This window comes from Plectropomus leopardus, chromosome 15, assembly GCF_008729295.1.
Source record: "Plectropomus leopardus isolate mb chromosome 15, YSFRI_Pleo_2.0, whole genome shotgun sequence".
Classification (NCBI taxonomy): domain Eukaryota; kingdom Metazoa; phylum Chordata; class Actinopteri; order Perciformes; family Serranidae; genus Plectropomus; species Plectropomus leopardus.
In genome coordinates, this window is record NC_056477.1 from 23,832,764 (window position 1) to 23,851,430 (window position 18,667).

At 39.5% G+C, this 18,667-nt stretch overlaps 2 protein-coding genes across 5 annotated transcripts in view; both read left to right on the forward strand.

The window, feature by feature from the left end:
* Positions 1-9,181, forward strand: part of mocos (molybdenum cofactor sulfurase) — a 76,143-nt gene extending 66,962 nt beyond the window's left edge. For 2 of the 4 annotated variants that reach the window (XM_042501714.1, XM_042501712.1), the window contains 11 exons: positions 31-107; positions 251-450; positions 560-676; positions 2,100-2,477; positions 2,577-2,739; positions 2,874-2,961; positions 3,341-3,465; positions 6,404-6,500; positions 6,646-6,787; positions 6,871-6,975; positions 7,092-9,181. In XM_042501714.1, the coding sequence (XP_042357648.1) occupies positions 31-107; positions 251-450; positions 560-676; positions 2,100-2,477; positions 2,577-2,739; positions 2,874-2,961; positions 3,341-3,465; positions 6,404-6,500; positions 6,646-6,787; positions 6,871-6,975; positions 7,092-7,196 (1,597 nt within the window). In that variant the 3' untranslated portion in view covers positions 7,197-9,181. Of the gene's footprint in view, positions 1-30; positions 108-250; positions 451-559; positions 677-2,099; positions 2,478-2,576; positions 2,740-2,873; positions 2,962-3,340; positions 3,466-4,612; positions 6,501-6,645; positions 6,788-6,870; positions 6,976-7,091 lie in introns of those variants that run through there. The other 2 variants (XR_006106566.1, XM_042501715.1) reach the window with 2 other exon arrangements.
* Positions 9,182-9,268: 87 nt separating this feature from the next.
* On the forward strand, positions 9,269-18,565 carry si:ch211-117n7.7 (Monoacylglycerol lipase ABHD12-like). The gene is made up of 13 exons (XM_042502804.1): positions 9,269-9,502; positions 12,897-13,012; positions 13,107-13,212; positions 13,345-13,464; positions 13,616-13,646; positions 13,751-13,796; positions 14,113-14,242; positions 15,905-15,942; positions 16,035-16,114; positions 16,219-16,301; positions 17,094-17,172; positions 17,315-17,436; positions 17,540-18,565. The coding sequence occupies exons 1-13, from the start codon at positions 9,408-9,410 to the stop codon at positions 17,559-17,561; spliced, it is 1,068 nt and encodes a 355-aa protein (XP_042358738.1). The 5' UTR covers positions 9,269-9,407; the 3' UTR covers positions 17,562-18,565.
* The last annotated feature ends 102 nt before the right edge of the window (positions 18,566-18,667 follow it).

Consider the following 18,667-nt stretch of genomic DNA (forward strand, 5'->3'; position numbering starts at 1 on the left):
AATGTAATGTTTTCTTTCTCCTTGATAAAGATTTGAGGATGGGACTGTATCTTTTTTGGACATAATTGCTCTAAATCATGGTTTTGAAGCTCTTTACAGGATCACAGGTAGTGTAACAGCATAATGATTCATGGAAAAACATAAAAAGCATTAGTTCAATAGCAGAATAATAATATATGCAAGTTATTTGTGATCTGCTTCAGGTTAACATCAGCAGCATCCCTTCATCTTCATCCCCTTTTGCCTTCAGGGGGCATGCACAACATCCAACTGCACACGTTTGGCTTGGCACGCTACACTTACATGGTGCTGTCAAGTCTTTGCCATGGCAACGGGCGACCAGTGGCTCAGATATACACCGAAGGCCAATTTGAGAGTCCAAGCACACAGGGCGCAATCCTAAACTTCAACCTTAAGGATTCTCACGGACAGATAATTGGGTATTCTCAGGTGCATTCAATGAATAGGATTACTGGACATTTGACTGAACTTGAATTACTGCATGTTTATGCATAGGCAGTGTGGGTGAATATTAAAACAATTCCTCTGTTGCCCTCAGGTGGACAGAATGGCCAGTCTTTACGATATCCATGTGCGCACAGGTTGCTTCTGCAACACCGGGGCCTGTCAGTCTTTCCTCGGGATCACCAATCAGCAGATGAGGAGAAACCTGCAGGTACGAGATCACAGAATGTGGAAGGTGTCGATGATAAAGTGATACTTTGCTGATTTTCAACTAGCTTTGAATCAAAACAATGTGAATTGTATGTGTAGATGAACTGTGGTAAACTTTCCACCATTTAACCAGTGCCTAGATCTCCCTCCTCCCCCACGGCAAAAACTTGTATTTTACATCATGCGGAGTTTGGCTGGCTCTCAGGCTGTTGCTCGAACTACAGGCTGTACTTCAGCATTTTCTTATGGCCTGCCACATGCAGCCACTGCTACATAAAGAATATAGTAGCAGATCCAGAGCCAGACCCCCTTTTTTCTCTCTCTTTCTTTCTAGCCTCATTTCCACTGCGCAAAAAAAAAATTCTTATTTTTCAAAGCAATGGGAAAGTGTACAATTGGCATTTACACCCGGGTTGAATGACTCTGCAGAAGTCACATGTATTTATTGCCTCTGGATCCAATCGGCATTGATGAAAAAACAACACTCCAGTGAATGCGATTATTTTAGCGTCTTAACCGATGAGATGCAATGACAGGCTGCTGCTAATTACCATCCATCTCCACCTAAGTAGTGCTAAAACAGCTATCCAAATTAGTCTGCACCATGTTTCAAAGAGAGACTGAATAACAAAAACATTATATATATAAAGAGAAGTAACCATCATGAAGTTTTCACAGACCTCCGTCAATGCTGCTGTCTACTGTTTACCTGTTCTCCAGCCAGTCCGTGACATTAAACGTGACACACAAACATAACCCACTGCAACCCATACACACATGCTCGTCTGCTGTAAAGCCACGCACACAGCTCTGCTGTACTGACGATGGGAAAAGAGTCTATATCCTATTTTTAGCAGGTTGATTAAAAAACCCACATGCACAGAGTAATTTTGGTGGAAAAGGAGTGTAAATCAAGATAATGTCTACCTTTTTCCCACCTCAAATGTGTTCAAAAACATGGGTTGGCTGTCGCTCAGAGGTAGAGCGGGTCTTCAACTAATCTGAAGATCGGTTGTTTGATCCCCAGCTCCTCCAGTCCGCATGCCGAAGTATCCTTCGGCAAAATACTGAACCAAATTTCTATCAATGGCTGTTCCGTCAGAGTGTGAGTGTGTATGATTGCTTACTGAGCAGCATCAGTTGCAGTCGAGGTCGCATTACATCATCCAGCCGTGGGAGCGTATGTTGGTCTGGTAAGGCACAGTGCATTCTTTCAGTTGAAGGTTTTCTACCTATTGAGAAAAAGCAAATGCCACAGTCCAATTTCTGGTCATATTCTCTGGCCTTTTAGTGTCCATTTCAAGTATTTTCAGCTTTTTACTGCATAGATGGCCTAGTTTTATGTGGGGACCCTCTTCATAGTGGTGAAATACTTCTTTCAGATCATGTGGAAGAGAATAAAACATTTTCTTTTTGTCTTCGAGGCCGGCCACGTCTGTGGAGACTCCATCGACCTGGTGGACGGCCAGCCGACCGGATCTGTACGCATTTCCTTTGGCTACATGTCGACATTTGAGGACTGTCAAAAGTTCCTGAACTTTGTTGCCGAGTGCTTTGTGGAGAAACCAGTCACAGTGGACCAAGTGAGACTAGAGAAGTTAAAAACAGCCACAGCAACATCCCAGAGACTAAATGAAGAAATCAAAATCACTAATGGGGGGATATGTAAAGTAGATGAGAAGGAGAAGCCTGCAGAAGCATCATTGAGGGGATTTGGACACAGAGACTCACACAGCCACAGAGAGGCTTACACTCTGACCAACATCTACATATATCCCATCAAATCATGTGGAGCCTATGAGGTTTGAGGATCGCAAACATTTCTTTCTTTTTCTGTCCCTTTCTGTCCTATTTCTTCCCCCCCTCTGCTCCAATTTGACTCTGTGCTGTTCTTCATGCAGGTCCACGACTGGCCGGTGGGACCGCTGGGTTTACTGTATGACAGAAGCTGGATGGTGGTGAATGGAAACGGCGTGTGCCTGAGTCAGAAGAGAGAGCCGCGTTTATGCCTCATTCGCCCACAAGTCCGCCTGCCCTCAAACAAATTGCTCCTGCAGGCATCAGGTCAGACAGTCCTTCAGCGGCTCACTGATAATAAACACACTGCTTAACCAAAAGAAATTTCAATCAGTCGGATTTAGGGCTATAAATTCTCTTTGTTAGAGGATTTATATGTTTTTTTCTCCACTACCCTGCAGGGATGGATACCATTTCGGTTCCCTTGGAAAACAGCGCTGAAATGCACACAAGCTATCGGGAGTGTCAGAGTAAAGTTTGTGGTGACAGGTGAGCTGGCAACGTTAAAAGATCTGAAAGCAGCAGCTGCAGGAAACACCGTGACACATTTCATTTGTTCTGTATTTTTCACCCATATCAATGCACTCCATTGTTGTTGACGCTACCTTTCAACAGTGGATGGCATTATAAGGTCTCTCCCCAATTTGATATGAAATTCCTGTAATATACAATTTTTAATGGAAAAACAAACAAGTGAGAGATAATATTGATCCCCTCAGATACTCGCATGACAAGTCACAAGTTTAAAAAAAGGCTTTCATCCACTGATTCTTGGATTAGATGTCTCACCAATACAAAGCAGCATCAAACTCTGTATTTCCCTCGGGGCCTCCAGAACGTACAGTAATCCTCCTCCTCCTCCCCCCAGGGTGGAGACTGTCGACTGCGGGGATGAGGCTGCATCATGGCTTTCAGAATTTCTTGGACAGCCATGCCGCCTGATAAGACAAAGTCCTGATTTTACCCGAGACATGAAGAAGAGGCCCAGTGGAGGTACCTGTATATATTTTACCTCTTCTGCCTGGCTCCTATTTCTTTACCCTGAATTAATCTGTTATATTGCACAGGAGCCATCCAAGGTCACACATCCTGCTAATACATCCTGGTTGTGTGTGACCTTAAATTCCCTTCTGCTGCTCACTTGGAATTTAGATATTTCACCTTTTTCTGCATTTGCAGACATTTATTCTGTTATACTGTGAAAGAATGTGGCATTCAGGCTAAGGCTGGGCAATATAATGATATATATTCACTTTTGTACATACAGCGAGATTTATCATCAATAGCTTAATAATAAAAAATTCATCACGTTCAGATGAATACTTGGAATGTGACTTGTGATGTCTATAAAAGGGTACTTTAGTTCATTTGATAAGGCTGTAGATTAACTGATACCATCACACAATATGGTATTTGTAAAATGAGATTTTGATATACTTAGGTAGCTTTTGTAACTTTATCAGTTAATATTAATCAATCAATCAGTTTTATCTAGTTCAGTTTTCATGTTATGGGTAGTTGTACTACTCAGCCTGTGAAGGAGCTCTGTCAAGTCTGAGAAAATTACCCTGATGATGTCTAAGCTCGGGCTTAGAGGGAGATTTTCAACACAAAGCTGTTACAAACTGGCAATGAGGAAATTTGGAAGACATGGGTATTTGCCAGCCAGTGAGGATCTAATGAAGAGATACTATCGAGTTGCATTCTGGGAAGTGTTTTTGAGCTTGACTCAAATCAAGGACTAAAAATTAGGATATATTGGCTTGTGCTGCATATATTTCACAAGTCCCTTTTGTGTCTCGCTAGTCTACTAAAATACCTGCATTTTATACCCTGTAATGAATTAGACTCAAAAAAAGGTTGGTTACTATCTTTTCCATAATGCAACGGATGTTTCTTTTCATTTGACTCTACCAGAGTGGCAAATGCCTATATCTGTCCTTGTTTATATTGCCGGCTTTTCATGAAATATTTGTCAACTAGGGTTGACCGATGTTTACTGAACTGTTGTAGAACAATGTCCAGAGTGAAACATCATGATGTGTGTGTGTGTGTGTGTGTGTTTGAGACCGAAGCCGTTTTTACTCAGAGATTGTACTACAGGGCCCTTTCTTAACGCCTCTTTGCATTTTTTACACAGAACCAAATGACAGCAGCATCATTCCACTCCAACATGTGGTTTTACAGAGCGTCCCACATCGCAAAACCCAAAGGCGTGATGAACGTGATGTTTAACACAACAACATCTGCCTCTAGCATGACATATAACATACCCGTCAGCAGCACTCTATAAACATAACAATGGCATTAACATGGCAATAACAATAATTTATTATCCTTGTTATATGGCAGCTATCTAATTCTCTAATTGGAGGGGAAAGAGCTCCCAAATCTCACTGCTATTTCAAATTTCGGACATTTACAGCCACTGTTCTTCCTCTTTGAGTTAGTCGCTAACTGCTACAAGCTGCTTTTTGAATCTTCCAGGGTAGACAGAACACACTACATGTCCACTATTGTACCTCATATACAGAATGACGAGGCAGCGTAGCAGTGCAGTATTCTCGTCTTGAACAGGCAGTGTAAAAGGGGCTAGAGAGTCACAGAGAGAGGGGAAACCAGATGGTGGAAGGTGGACTATTTTTGCAAGCAATGTTTCTTTTTTAATAACTTACTTGATATGGTACTTTGTCACTTTTGAACTTATTCGCCGGAACCCATAATATTTATGTAATTTTACCAGTGAATCTTTTCTTTTTTTTTTTACAAAACGTCAGCCCAGCTGATGTGAGCAGATATTTATCAGTTACGGTAACAAAACTTCACAATGGCAGCAACAAACTTGGATGATTAAAAAGGTACCCACTTTGCCCGTCTTTCAGCCCACAGTTCATCTGGTAGATAAATCCGAAATGATTCTTTTTAAGTATGCAATGAATGCAGTTGACCCAGCGTGTGGACAGACTGACAAATGGACGGGGGGTAGCAGGGTTTTAAAATCCCAGTGTCAGGCTCAGTGGTTGATGACTGACAGCCATTGTTCATCAGCCCAACCCTATGGTTGACTCCAAACCCAAGATGAGGTAACCCTGATGAAATTCTCTCAGCCTTTAGAAACCCTCCAGAGCCACACAAGACATTATGCAACTGTTTTCACAGTCTGCGTAGTGCTCCTCATGACAAATATACTGACCCTCATGTGTGAAATCGGTAGATTACCTCTTTAATATCTATAACTGTATTAGGCCTTTGCTGGTAATATTGAATCAATGAGCTGCACTGCTTTCTGACATTATTGAATTTACAGGGTTTTTGCATCAGCATGATGAATTGTCTTAGTTGTTCAGGTCTTACATTCACTTGATGAGCCAATTTCCACCATGCTATTTTATCTATTAATTTTGAGGTTTCATTTCAAGAATAATTACAATATCATGATATATGTTTCTATTTGCCATTTGACAGAACATCTCATCATGAGCTTTATTCGGTAGCTGTTCAGGGACTTTTGATCATATCACACTTTTATCAGCAGATGGAGTTTGCCTGTTTGTTGCTGAATTGTAGATGTTCAAATTTACATTTTTGGGGCATTTCAAGGACTTCTTGTTGGCCTAAATGTTGAGATTGATATTGCTGTATAAAACCATATGTTATGTTATGTTATGTTATGTTATGTTATGTTATGTTATGTTAATAAGATGTTATCTACATTGCCCACCCCCTTTATTTATGTATTTTTGAATTATGACATTAACATTTAGATTAATATTGACAAATTTACTCAAGGTGCACATTTTTCAGTCTCTGTAATGCAGCAGAACCTCTGTTTTCAGGTTGTGTGAGGATGCAGACTTCACAGACCTGAGATCACAATGTTTTCCTCAAATTGAACAAATCACTGGGGTAATATAAAGTCTTTCCCTTCTAGCTGCCACCTCCACATCGCTCTCCCTCGTGAATGAGGCACAGTATCTCATGATCAGCCGTGCCAGTGTGGAGCTCATTCAGAAACTAATGAGCAGCAGGTTTGAGGACATGATGTGTTATTCAAAATTCGCAATGCTCCAATGAAAAGTAGCAGGATCCGTCGACGTCTGTACATTTACATTACTGTGGATAATTTACGTAGCGCTGCAAAATAACATGCAATTTCCACATTCCTTTTTTCAGACAGGACGACTCCGAGGGCGACCAGCTCCTTGACACACAGAATGTCATTAGCCGCTTCCGAGCCAATTTAGTCATTGCTGGAGTAGAACCATTTGAGGAGGATAATTGGTCACACTTGATTATTGGCAACACTCGATTTGTGGTGAGCTGACACTTTGAGATACATGATAACATTTTCAAATGCATTAAAAGCCGACTTCTTGAAAATGAGTGTTTGATCCAAAGGTCGCAGGTCAGTGTAGAAGGTGCCAGATGATTGGAGTGGACCAGGAAACCGGAACCAAAACAAAAGAGCCGCTAATGTCGCTGTCGGCCTTCCGCAATGGAAAGGTCGGTCACAAACTACCAACTGCTTGTTTATTTAGTTGCTCTGTGTGTGTGTGGTGAAGTGCATGAAAAGTAATGGTAAAAGTAATAACTTTGTCTCTTATTTTATACATTTTTAGGTAACTTTTGGCGTGTACTTGACCCATCAGCAACCAGAGAGCTCCACTACAGCCAGTGTCCTCTCTGTTGGTTCCCTGATACAACCAGAGCTGCACAGTTCTTGAAGCAGTCAACTGCATCCTCCTCTTTATTTATTTTGGTCCTAAGTAGTCATTTCAGCACTGCACGTCCTAAAGATCACATGCCAGACTCAACGGGGTTTCTATAGATCCTGCTCTTTGGTTTGTATGTGCAGCCATGGTGGCTTTTGTCCTCTCAAGTGTCTTTTTCACACCAGGGCATTCAGATTTCATTCTATCCGAATCTGTTTTGATGGGAAATGAATGAGATTTCTGAAATTCTTCCCCAATGGTTCTGCAAAATGCGTGCAATAAAGTGGCTGTATTAATTGCAGTTATAATTTGAATGCATTACTGTTAATCAAGCCAAAACATGTCAGGCTTGATGCAATAATCGCCGCTCATGTTAACCTCCCAGACTATTCTTCCTCTGTTTATTCCCGTGGAGGATTATATTGCTATTTATTCCAAACACACCACTGCTGTTACTGCTGCCACAAATCTAAAACATATTGCTCCTTGTAATGGGAAAACATACCAGACACTCAGTGTATGCTCTCAACATGGTGCAGGCTTGGACATCAGATGCTCTGCCAGAAAAAGTAATAACTTGATGCAGAGAGGATAGAGACTGTGTATTTTCTGGAGAGTTGCGTTAGATATCTTTGCCACCAGAAATGAGGTGCTCAGGGTTACGTGCTTGGGCATGAAGTACATACGTATGTGCTCTGCTGATGTGTCAAGTTCTACGACTATATTTGTCCCTTGATTTTATTCACCTATTGTGTAGTTATAGAAAGCAGAATTAGGTTCCCGCTGTGTTTGCCAAGGTTTTATGCTACTTGTAGCATGCTTGCCAGTATGCATGCGCCGACGTCAAACTGCATATAGTGTACAAAATAGGGATGCACAATTAATCGAAATACTATCAAAATTTCAATATGGCCAAGTGCAATATCTAAATTACAGAAATCATACTCCAGACATAAGGGAGCGTGCTTGTTTGGTACAGACAATAGCAAAGATCAGATCATCACTTTCCATTTTTTTTCAGTGACAAAATTCAAAAATTAACCATTCCCACTGAAATTGTGAAATTTATCGCAATTGTTGTATATTTTGCAATAAGCACACCGTGATTTTTTTGCTCTATACTGGCCTTAGCTGTGGCTGCAGGTATTATGTTTTTGTGTGGTTTGTCCATCCATGCATACATTTGTCCCATTCTCATGAACCTCGAGGGAATTTCTTCAGATTTAGCACAGACATTGACTTGGACTCTACAATGAACTGATTAGTTTTTTGGTCAAAGATCACTGTGACCTCACAAAACATTTTTGGGCCGTAATTCAAGAACTCACATTCTTTTTATGGCAAAATTTCATGCAAATGTCTAATGGGATGTATTGATGTCTTTTTGTATCCAAAAGGTCTCAAGTCAGCCTGATTGGGACATCATAATGTATTGCAAAAGCACTTTTCTGGACATTATCCAATGTCATATATCAGGAACAGAGAGGGGAGACATTTGGTCATGTACTGAATTGGTGTCACTAATTTTGGATACCCATTTTGAAACTATTCTGATTGTATAAAACCTCTGCTGCTGTGTTGAAGATGTGTGTTAAGGCATCTATGTTTTCACAGACATGGATGTAAGTGCAGCTTTACTGGTTTGTAGAGGCATACAACCGCGGGGCAGTAATTCTAGTTTTTGCATATCGTGCAGCCCCACGTAGAAATTGCATGTTTAAACTTGTGGACAGTTTAGAGTAGACAATGCTGAGATGTGTCTATACCGTGTGTCTACAAGGTGTCACACTACCATGAAGGACTGCTTTAGTGCTCCTCAGCAATTATTCATATTTATTCTTCTAATTACATAAAAATGAATTTCACTCTCAGTAGACTTACAACTCTGCGATAATTGAGGCACATATTCTCAAAGTAATTTTATAATGTAAATGTTTTTGTTGCATTCTCAGAGTCTGTCAGGATAATGACAGTAAATAAAGGCTGAGTGTACCGTATATTTAAGGTGGCGTCATGTGTTACATGTATTGTGTTTTATAATAACCGTAACGGTGCTACCTTAACAATCACGGGTCCTGCCCATTCTGCGCGAGTGAACTGAACTTTGATCAAACTTTTTGTCAGCAGATAACTCAGTGACCAAGTGTCAGAGAAACTGCGTAACTTAGTCAGAGCATAGTCGCAATATTTAGGTGCATTTACTTCAACAATATTAACGTTATCATGACGAGGAAGAGGGTCGTCAAACAAGATGGTTCATCCTCCGTAGCCGCCAAAGTCCAGAAGTCTGCCAGTAAATCCCCGAAGGAAGGGACATCGTGAGTTAGCAGGCTTAAATGACCAAACTTCACTTAATAGTATTACATGCATATTTCCTTGCATGCATGGTTTCTGTTGTTACTTATTTACAGCGAAGCGTTTCTTAAAGGTTTTCATGTAAAGGAAGTCGTCTGCAGTACCACGCACTTCCTGATTTTCACATACAATAACAGAGCAAAAGTATAAATATGCAGCAATAGCAAAATGCAAAAGTATATTTGACACAATTTATTAACTCAAATCCCAGAATAGCTCTCCAGACCTTTACCATCTTAAAGTGAGGCAAAGGGTGTATCTAGGGCATATTTTAAAAATGTAGGAAATGTGTATTAAATAGATTAACGACACAAGTGGAAAAAAGGAGTGTATGGAGGTCCTCAAAAGTTATTAAAGGTCTCATATTTTGCTAATTTTCAGGTTTATGCTTGTATTTTGGGTTTCTATCAGGACTTGTTTACATGGATTCATTTTCAAAAAAACACATTATTTTTATCACACTGTCTGCCTAAATATCCCTGTATTCACCCATGGCCCAAAACACTCTCTTGGAGTATTTGCGCCATCATTGCAGTTGGGAAATGATTGTTACAGCACTGTAGCAGTATTTTTTTTATCTTGGTACAATATAGTTGTGACATCACAACTGAATACGGACTGTGTTTCTCTGTCGATTGAGCTTTTTATTGAGCACTAATAACTGCTTCATAATTAAATAAGATCTGACTGATAGGCCAAATTTGGATTTATGGTGTTTTGTTTGCCACATGCATTTAGTCTAATTTAATTTTTTGTAAAAATGAGTCAAGGTCTTTTGTGTGAAAGTCCACATTTTTGATGTCTTGATGTTTGATGTTACTTTGTACTTGCAAGTACTTGTGGGCAAAATGTAGATCAATGTAACTCCCTCAAATAACCACATTCTTTCTTAAAACCTAGCCCTGCATGGAACGACGTACAGTATATGCCACTTACCTTCATGCTCACCTTGCAAATGCTCGAATAAGAAAAGACAACATGTTCAAAATCAGTTTGAGATTTGGTTAAAATGTATCTCCAAAAGGGCTTAAAAATTATTTTATTTAAGTAACTGATACCTGTAGACACCCTGGGAAAGGACATTTAAGTGAACAGATGAGTTTCCACTGCAATGCAAGGAACTGAAAAATTGCAAGCACTGGTATCTCTAAACTTCAATCGTAATCATGAATAATTAGATTTATACATTCAGAGTTTTGTTAGAAAACTTAAAAGATAACGGTGCATAACTTATTTGTAAAATACTACAAAAGTGAATAGAAAAATGGTTGTCCAGCAAAACAAAAGGTGCAATATATCACACTGCTGTTGCACATTCATTAAAAATCTGGTGTCATCCTATAAAGACTTGGAAGCGAATGGTAAAGTAAAAGTGTTAAGTCTGTACAGATGAGGTGAGAGTTTGATGGTTGTTGAAATAAATGACCTCCTATATGTTTCCCTCGAGCAATGTGGAGAAATCATTCCTGGACTAAAAGGGCTGTTCTGGCTGATTAGAGTGTTAATGGACGGGGTGGGATGTATTGTCCATTAATTGGCAATAGTCTGAATAGCATCCTCTTTATGCTGTAGCCTCTGGGGAGTCAAGACTGAGCCCAATGACAGCCTGCCTTCTTGATTAGATAGATTATTCACTTCCTCTCTCCCATATTAATGTTGCCATATTCATGCTGCATCCACAGACTGGTAGGACATGTGCGCAGCGGCTCTGTACATGCCAATGGGCTTGACTGTACACTCCCATGTACATCTGTTGTTTGAATGGTGATCCATTAACCGCACATTTGAATGGTGAACAAACTGTAGTCAGTCAGTGACTTTGACTCTGAACTGAATTGTGATTCAAAACAGCAAAGTGATCTGTGATTTCCACCTTTGTCACCTCACAGTAGCGGAGTCATCCCAAACTTTCTGTAGCTAAAATGAAGCAGAGTTGCAGATGAAGTCAGATGTAAAGTGGAAGAAGAGTAGAGGCTGAAGTCAAAATTTTCTAGTGTTACCATAGTGTTGAGAAGGTGTTGTGACACTTTCAGACTGGACATGTGTTGGATTTAGGGGAATATATTGGCAGACACTGACTAATTTATGATAAGTTTTCTTTAGAGTATAATCATATGAAAATAAGAATCGTTGTATTTGCGTTAGCTTAGAAAGGGACATCTATATTTAAAAAGGGGGCGGGTTCTCATCCACAGAGTCTTCTATGTTTCACTGCCACGTTTCTACAGTAGCCCAGAACAGACAAACCAAACACTGGAACTAGATGCGGCCATTTGCGTTGTTGTGTCGTCTACTGTTGTTAGCAGCCCCTCTGTGACAAACCAAACAGCCTCGGAAAAACCAGTTTAAATCACTGTTTAATTGTTTTCGAGAGGAGGAGTCCTCTGCAAATACTTTGGCTCTCAGTAAAAACCACTGGAGGTCTGGATCATAAATTATTTGAGGGAAAAAAGTGGGCACATATTGGCAGGTTCCGGGCTAGCGGTCTATTTGCAACAAGCCAAACAGCACCAGAGAAACATTTATTTGTACCATGACAAGATATTCAGTGTTTTTACTCATATTAATCACCAGGTTCATATGTTTTGGAGAGGAAGAGACCTCTGTGGCCGTGTCGGCTCACAGAAAAGAGTTAGCTTTTGGCACATGGGAGAAGTTTCAGCTGGTGCCAGTCTGCAATCCTCACTACAAGATGCTGCCAAATCCAAACACTGCTCCTTTAAAATCATCAGTAATAAATGGAGCAACGCCTGCAAGCTAGTTCTAGCAGTCAACTGAAGCTGCACTGATTAATACACACACGTCATACGTCACTCTCCATATGTCATCTACAAAGCACGCTCTCCCGATTTAGCTGAAAAATTTCCCATTTCTCCCTGTGCCTTGTCAATGCCGCCGTTGACCTGCATCAGTATTGCAGCCTGCTCTTTCAGCCACACCTCCAGTATCCACCCAAAGGATCTGGCTAGAAGGAAAGATATTTAATCATCACTCCCCAATATCTCATGTTAATATATCTGCAGGGAGTGATGAGGCTCGAGTCAAAATGCAAAGCTCTAAATATGTTTTTTTTGTTGAAACTGATGCATAAACATTTTAAACATTAGTTGTCTGACTGAGCTATTGTTAAATTAACATGCTGGTGATGCATAGTGTTCTTAGTCTGCTCAGTTTTAGTCTGTTAGTGTTTGGCTCAGTTACAGAAATTACAAACAAATATATTTGAGTTTAGTAGTAGACAATCTGGAGACTTCTCAAAGGCCCCTTGAGGGTTGTCTGCCTTTACCGACACAAGTTATGTAAGATAATGGTCAGATGTCAGTAGTCACATTGATTTTATTTCTCTCTTGTTGTCAGGTCCCGGTGGTGGCTGAAAAGAGGCTTATTGGCCCTCTTTGTTATCTTCATTTCGGTGCCTGTCTTTCTGAAAATACTCCCAGAATTAATCCAGCACCTTGTTTACACTCACAGAAGTAAGTGAATTCCCTCTCTGCCTCTGGAAAGTACTGTAAATCTTCACATAGCTCACAAAAAAAGGGCCCACTTCTCTTCTTTTTCTGTTTGTAGTCAGGTTGCCGTTCTTTGTTGACCTCAGCCAACCCGCTGATCTCTCCCTTAATCACACCATCAACATGTACTTAACATCAGAGGAAGGAATCTCTCTTGGCGTATGGTGAGTATAAGCCAAGTTCAACATTTTTTCCTCCTTTTTCTAGCATAGATATTTAGAGGCTAAGACCTTTTCTTTAATGATCCAGTTATTGGTTGTGTCTCTGAGCGGGTGTATTGTTCTGAACTGTTCAAGGCACACTGTCCCTGAAAGTCAGTGGAAAGAGGCGCAGGGGAAAGACTTGGCATGGTACCAGAACACTTTAAGCGATGGAAGTCCAGTTTTCATATATCTTCATGGGAACACAGGCACAAGGTGTGATAAATAATGCATTTGTATTATAGCTGGCTCCCTGAAGATGCAGAGAATAAAAGTTCAAAACAGACACTAGACATATTATTATTATATATTTCATCCAAAACACCAATTTATTGGCACTTGTGTTGTCTGTGAATCATTCCAACAGGGCACACACTCATCGGGTGGGAGTGGCAAACGTGAGTGATCACCAGCACAAACATATTAATCTTTCGACGGTCTGATAAAGATATGAAAGTCTCAATAACCCCTATGATGACAAATAAGCGTTATGTGTCAACAGATATTGAGCGGGCTTGGTTACCACGCACTGGTGCCTGACTACAGAGGTTGGTGAAAATGAAGATTTATGACTCTTTGTCTAAGCATATTTTCCATCTCTACGCTTCTTTGCCTTCCTATTGATTTCTAATACACAACCTTCTCACATTGATTTAATATATAATTTACTGTCATAAGATTATATGTAGAGTAATGCGCTTGTGCTTGATGAGCTGTTTGTTGTGAGGCAGTCAGAAGACAGCAGTTCAATTTAAGGTCAGTGTCTGGTGCCGGTTTCCCTCTGAGTGGCTGCCACCTGGTGGCCATGAGGAGCATCTCTGCGATCTGTCAGTGAGCAGGAGTTGATGTGAGAAACTCTGGCAGGGTTTGGAGATTCCACCGGGGAGCCGACTGAAGCCGGTCTGACTACAGATACCCTCTACCTGTACAACTGGATCAAAGCACGCTGTGGAAACTGCCTGATTGTCATCTGGGGACACTCTCTTGGCACTGGGTCAGTAAAGAAAGACTCCCATTCTGCAGCGTTTTACTCAAGTAGAGAAAGTCTTAACAACACAAGTAAAAATGACTCAGATCACTGTTGTAGTAACTGTAAATGTAAATGTGCATTGCATGCCCTTCTTTTTTTCAAATATAAAACTTTGATGTAACAGCGTGCAACATTTACATCTTACTGACATTTTTCCTATTTTTGTGTAGTTTATGTACTACAGCAGCAGCCCATAGCAGCTAGGATGATCAATGATGAACACTTTGCATTCAGCAGAGAATCACAACAAAACAGATCCAGAGTTCTCTCTATTAGTTTATACAAGTGGGTGTCTCATAGTATGTTGTAACTGTAGTGGTTTGTGATTGGAGCATGTTAAAGGAATACCACCTCGCGAAAGATCATTTCTATATCAATTACTCATCCCATGTTATATTGCCTTGTATTTTTTTTTTGTAGACACTCTGACATTTGCCTTTATTTTCTTAGTTTTTTATTCTGTTATTTGGATATTTATGGGATTGTACCCCCACAGTACACAGGTAAGGCCGGGAAAAAGGTAGTGACCATGTGTTGGACCTTAAGCACCAAAAAGACACAACACTGGAAACCAAACCGAAACAAAAACAAAACAAAACACAAATACAGCAAAATGAAACACCAAACAAGTGTGACACTGGGGGGTTTACTTACCAACAATCATACACAGTATAGCTTTAACAACAGCAAAACTATATCAAAACATCCATTTACAACATTCTCACACAACTCATTTAGTGTAGTCAAAGTCTCATTTATCCAGTCGTATGCTCAGTACTTCCTAAACACGTGTATTTTTGCTGAAACGTTACTATTGAAAACACTTCCACATAAATATATAAAAAACACAAATAACTGTGCCAAAAAGTGAAGACCCATCTGAGGGGATGGTGGATCTGGACCGTTGAATGTTCCACTCATTCATGCTTGAGACAGAAAACAACTTGGTAAATGAGACTTAAATTGTACCGCTTGAATTGTGTGTGAGTTTGTAAACGGGTGTTTTTATATAGTTATTGCTGTTGTTAAACCTGGCCCCCTAAGACTTTGATTCATCAAGACCTTTCTCTCTTTTTGGATTCCTTATTCACAGTAAGGGCATGCAAGAAAAAAACATCTTCATCAATTCAACATAACATGGGGTGAGTAATTGATATACAAATGATTATGTTGTAGGTGAACTATTCCTTTAAGAACAGTTTTCTGTGCTAAACTGAAATATTCAACATTCAGTTTAGAAAGATGACAGTAGCAGATATTCACAATAAATCAAAATACGATACAAACCGCAGACAGATCTCACCATATTAAATACAGTCATATCCAGCAATAAGATATAAATATAAGGTAAATTAGGAAAATAAAAGTTTTTGAAAGTGCTTGTAGGAGACATTTTAAAAACCGTAAAAAGAAAATTAAATCATCTACGGTAATTACCTAACTACTTTTCATCTTTCTGCTCGCATGGTTAATTATTTAATCGACATTGTACATTCATGGCAGAAATGATAGAGATTAGCCCACAGCTATAATTATCCTGTTACCATTGGGAATAGTTGAAGAGGAAACTGTTGGTTTAAACTACACAAACAATGGAGAAACTGAAGATGTTGCTTTTCTGTGCAGAGTGGTCACTAACACTGCGGTAAAGCTGCTTGAGAAAGGTAGGTTTTGCTTCGAGTGAAATTTGGCAAATAGAAATAAGAGGAAACAATCCAAACATTTCAATACACTGATTATTTCCTGTTGTTTTCAGGTGAGAGTTTTGGTGGTGTAATCCTGGAGAGTGCATTCAATAGTGCTCGACAGAAGATACCAGGTCACATTTTTAGATGGGTATGTTCATCTTAGTTATCACTTTTGATAGGTGTGTTGATGACAAGTGTCTGCTGCTATATTACATCTAAACTCTGAATGTTTTATTTGCTTTCTGTTTAAAGTATTACTGGAAGTTTCCAGGTGTTGGGTACTTATATCCTGAGCCATGGGCAGAAAACAAAATTGTCTTTCCTACTGAAGAAAAGTAAGTTTTCATGAAATGCTTACATGCTAGCTATATACAATGGTTAAATATTAAATGAGACATTGTACCATCATTGATAAGCTATTAATATTATTATTACTAGTAATAGTACTTTTTTCCATGTTTTGTGTATCTAATTAAGAAATGGGAACAACAATTTTTAAAATTAGTCCAGTATAGAGTGAGAGCGCTACAGCCGCACTGTAAAAATAAATTATTTGTTTTAACTCAAAGAATTTAGTGTGCAGGCTGCCTTAAAACTTTAAGCCAACTGAGTGTAAGAAGACAAGTTGAGGTAAGTTTATAATGATTCAACTTCACTCTTCACGTCTTCTCAAATTCACTCAACTTAAAAATTTAAGGCAGCCCTCAAACTAACTTTTTAAAGTTAAAACAGATTATTTTTACATTGTGTAATCCTTCTGAGCAATAGCTGAAAGTGGTTGTTTTTGCCACTGACAGGCTCACATTGGTATTACAAGTTACTGAAAGGACCCTTAATCTCTGGTCTGTTTGTGAAAGGTAAACAAAAATGTTTAATTTTTCTGTGTGCACTCCATTACATAATATTGTCAGACGCTTGTGATAACAATCTGAGCCTGTCAGTGGCGAAAACAGGCACTTTTAGTGGATTTAAACTGACACAGCTGCCGGCTACAGCACTTGCTCTCTCTCAATACGAGACCACTTTCTAATCTGGCTTTTCCCATTCGTTATTTACAACAAAGCTCAGGAAAATATGGTCCAGGTTGAAAAAAAAGCTGTTTAATATCTGTGTTTGTTACTCCGCAGTGTGAAGAAAATGAAATGTCCGATTCTTATCCTTCACTCCGAGGACGATCACTTAGTTCCCATTCATTTTGCTGAGAAGGTATTACTGTCACAGAAAGCTACTTTTCATCTGATACAATGTATACTGAGGTGGTCTTTTATAACTAATAACTGATTAGGTGTTTTTTATGGACAATGTTTAGTTTTCAGTAGACTGAACATGCTTTGCTTTTCTCTCCCAGATATACGAGGCAGCAGTGAGTGGACAGGATGCCGAGCGAGTCAAGATGGTGTCATTCGACGGCTCTCTGGGGTATCAGCACAACGGCATATACAGAGACCCCCAACTGCCTGATATCATAACGTGAGAAAACATTTCACTGATAACACTGATCATATTCTGGTTCAGCAAATATGTATTTGTTTTATTACTACAGCACGTATATGTTGTCATGTCCCCTCTGCAGGAAGTTTGTGCAGTCGCTGTAACGTTGGAAAGACGAGTGAAGCAGCAAAATCTTGGCAGACTTAAGACGTAAATTTTTACTTTTTTTACACAGCTGCATATATGTCGCTTAAATATGCGATTTACTTGAAATTTTTATGACTCTTAAATGTTTATATTTGTTCTTAAAATAACATTAAACAAAGAATCTTCATGCAGAATGATATTTAATTTTGCTTCTAGATCAGTTACATTTTTTCAAGATAAGATTCTCTTGTTAAATGCAGATTTTTTTTCCCTATCGTGGGTCATTTATACTGAATTAGGGACTGTTTGCTATTTGTGAGGGGTTGGTGCAAAACTTCAAACACTGTTTAGATACTAGGAGAGAGGTATGTTTTCTGATTTGACTTAGGGTTGAGACATTAAAGTGGTTGCATTTGGTATTTATTTTTAGTATCCCCAGAATCCCCAAACCCACAAGTGGGTCTGAAAGCCAATTTTCTTTAAAAATCACCCAAATCACACCGTTTATCATAGCCAAACTGTAAAATATGTTTTTTTTTACGGTGGAGGGAGAGTCGTGCATTTTCTCTCAGCTACTCAGGGAAGCTCAAGTTGAAAAATTTTAGCTCCGGGGAGGTTCATGGTATAAATAAACAAATTTAAAAAAACTGAAGTTGCATCCCAGCCACCCCCTATTCTGCTAAATAAAGCACAGTCCCTTATCAGACTCAGAAATAGCAGTTCCCATTGGAAATGCAATTTTGATGAGCCATTGTTGCAGTAGGTGCCCTCTGATGGACATTGTTGTTGTTGTTGGGTAATAACACTCATCTATAATACTGGATAATGAGTTCAGTAATCCAAAGCTTAAGATGTCGGGGACATTTCAGGACAATGCAAGGAGAGAAGCGCGTAAATGTCTGTGGTTCTGAAATCCTTTCAGTTTAATCACAAAATATAAAGTGCATTTAGATAAGTTTAAAGAATCTAAGTCCAAATGTCACTGGAGATTAAGTACAATAAATGTGACTGCCTGTTTCAACCAGCAGTGCACGGGTCTGTCTGTCTTGATCTTTTGTTCCAAGAAAACACACATTAACATATTGGTCTCATTAGGAAAACTCTGGAGGAAATATCCACCCAG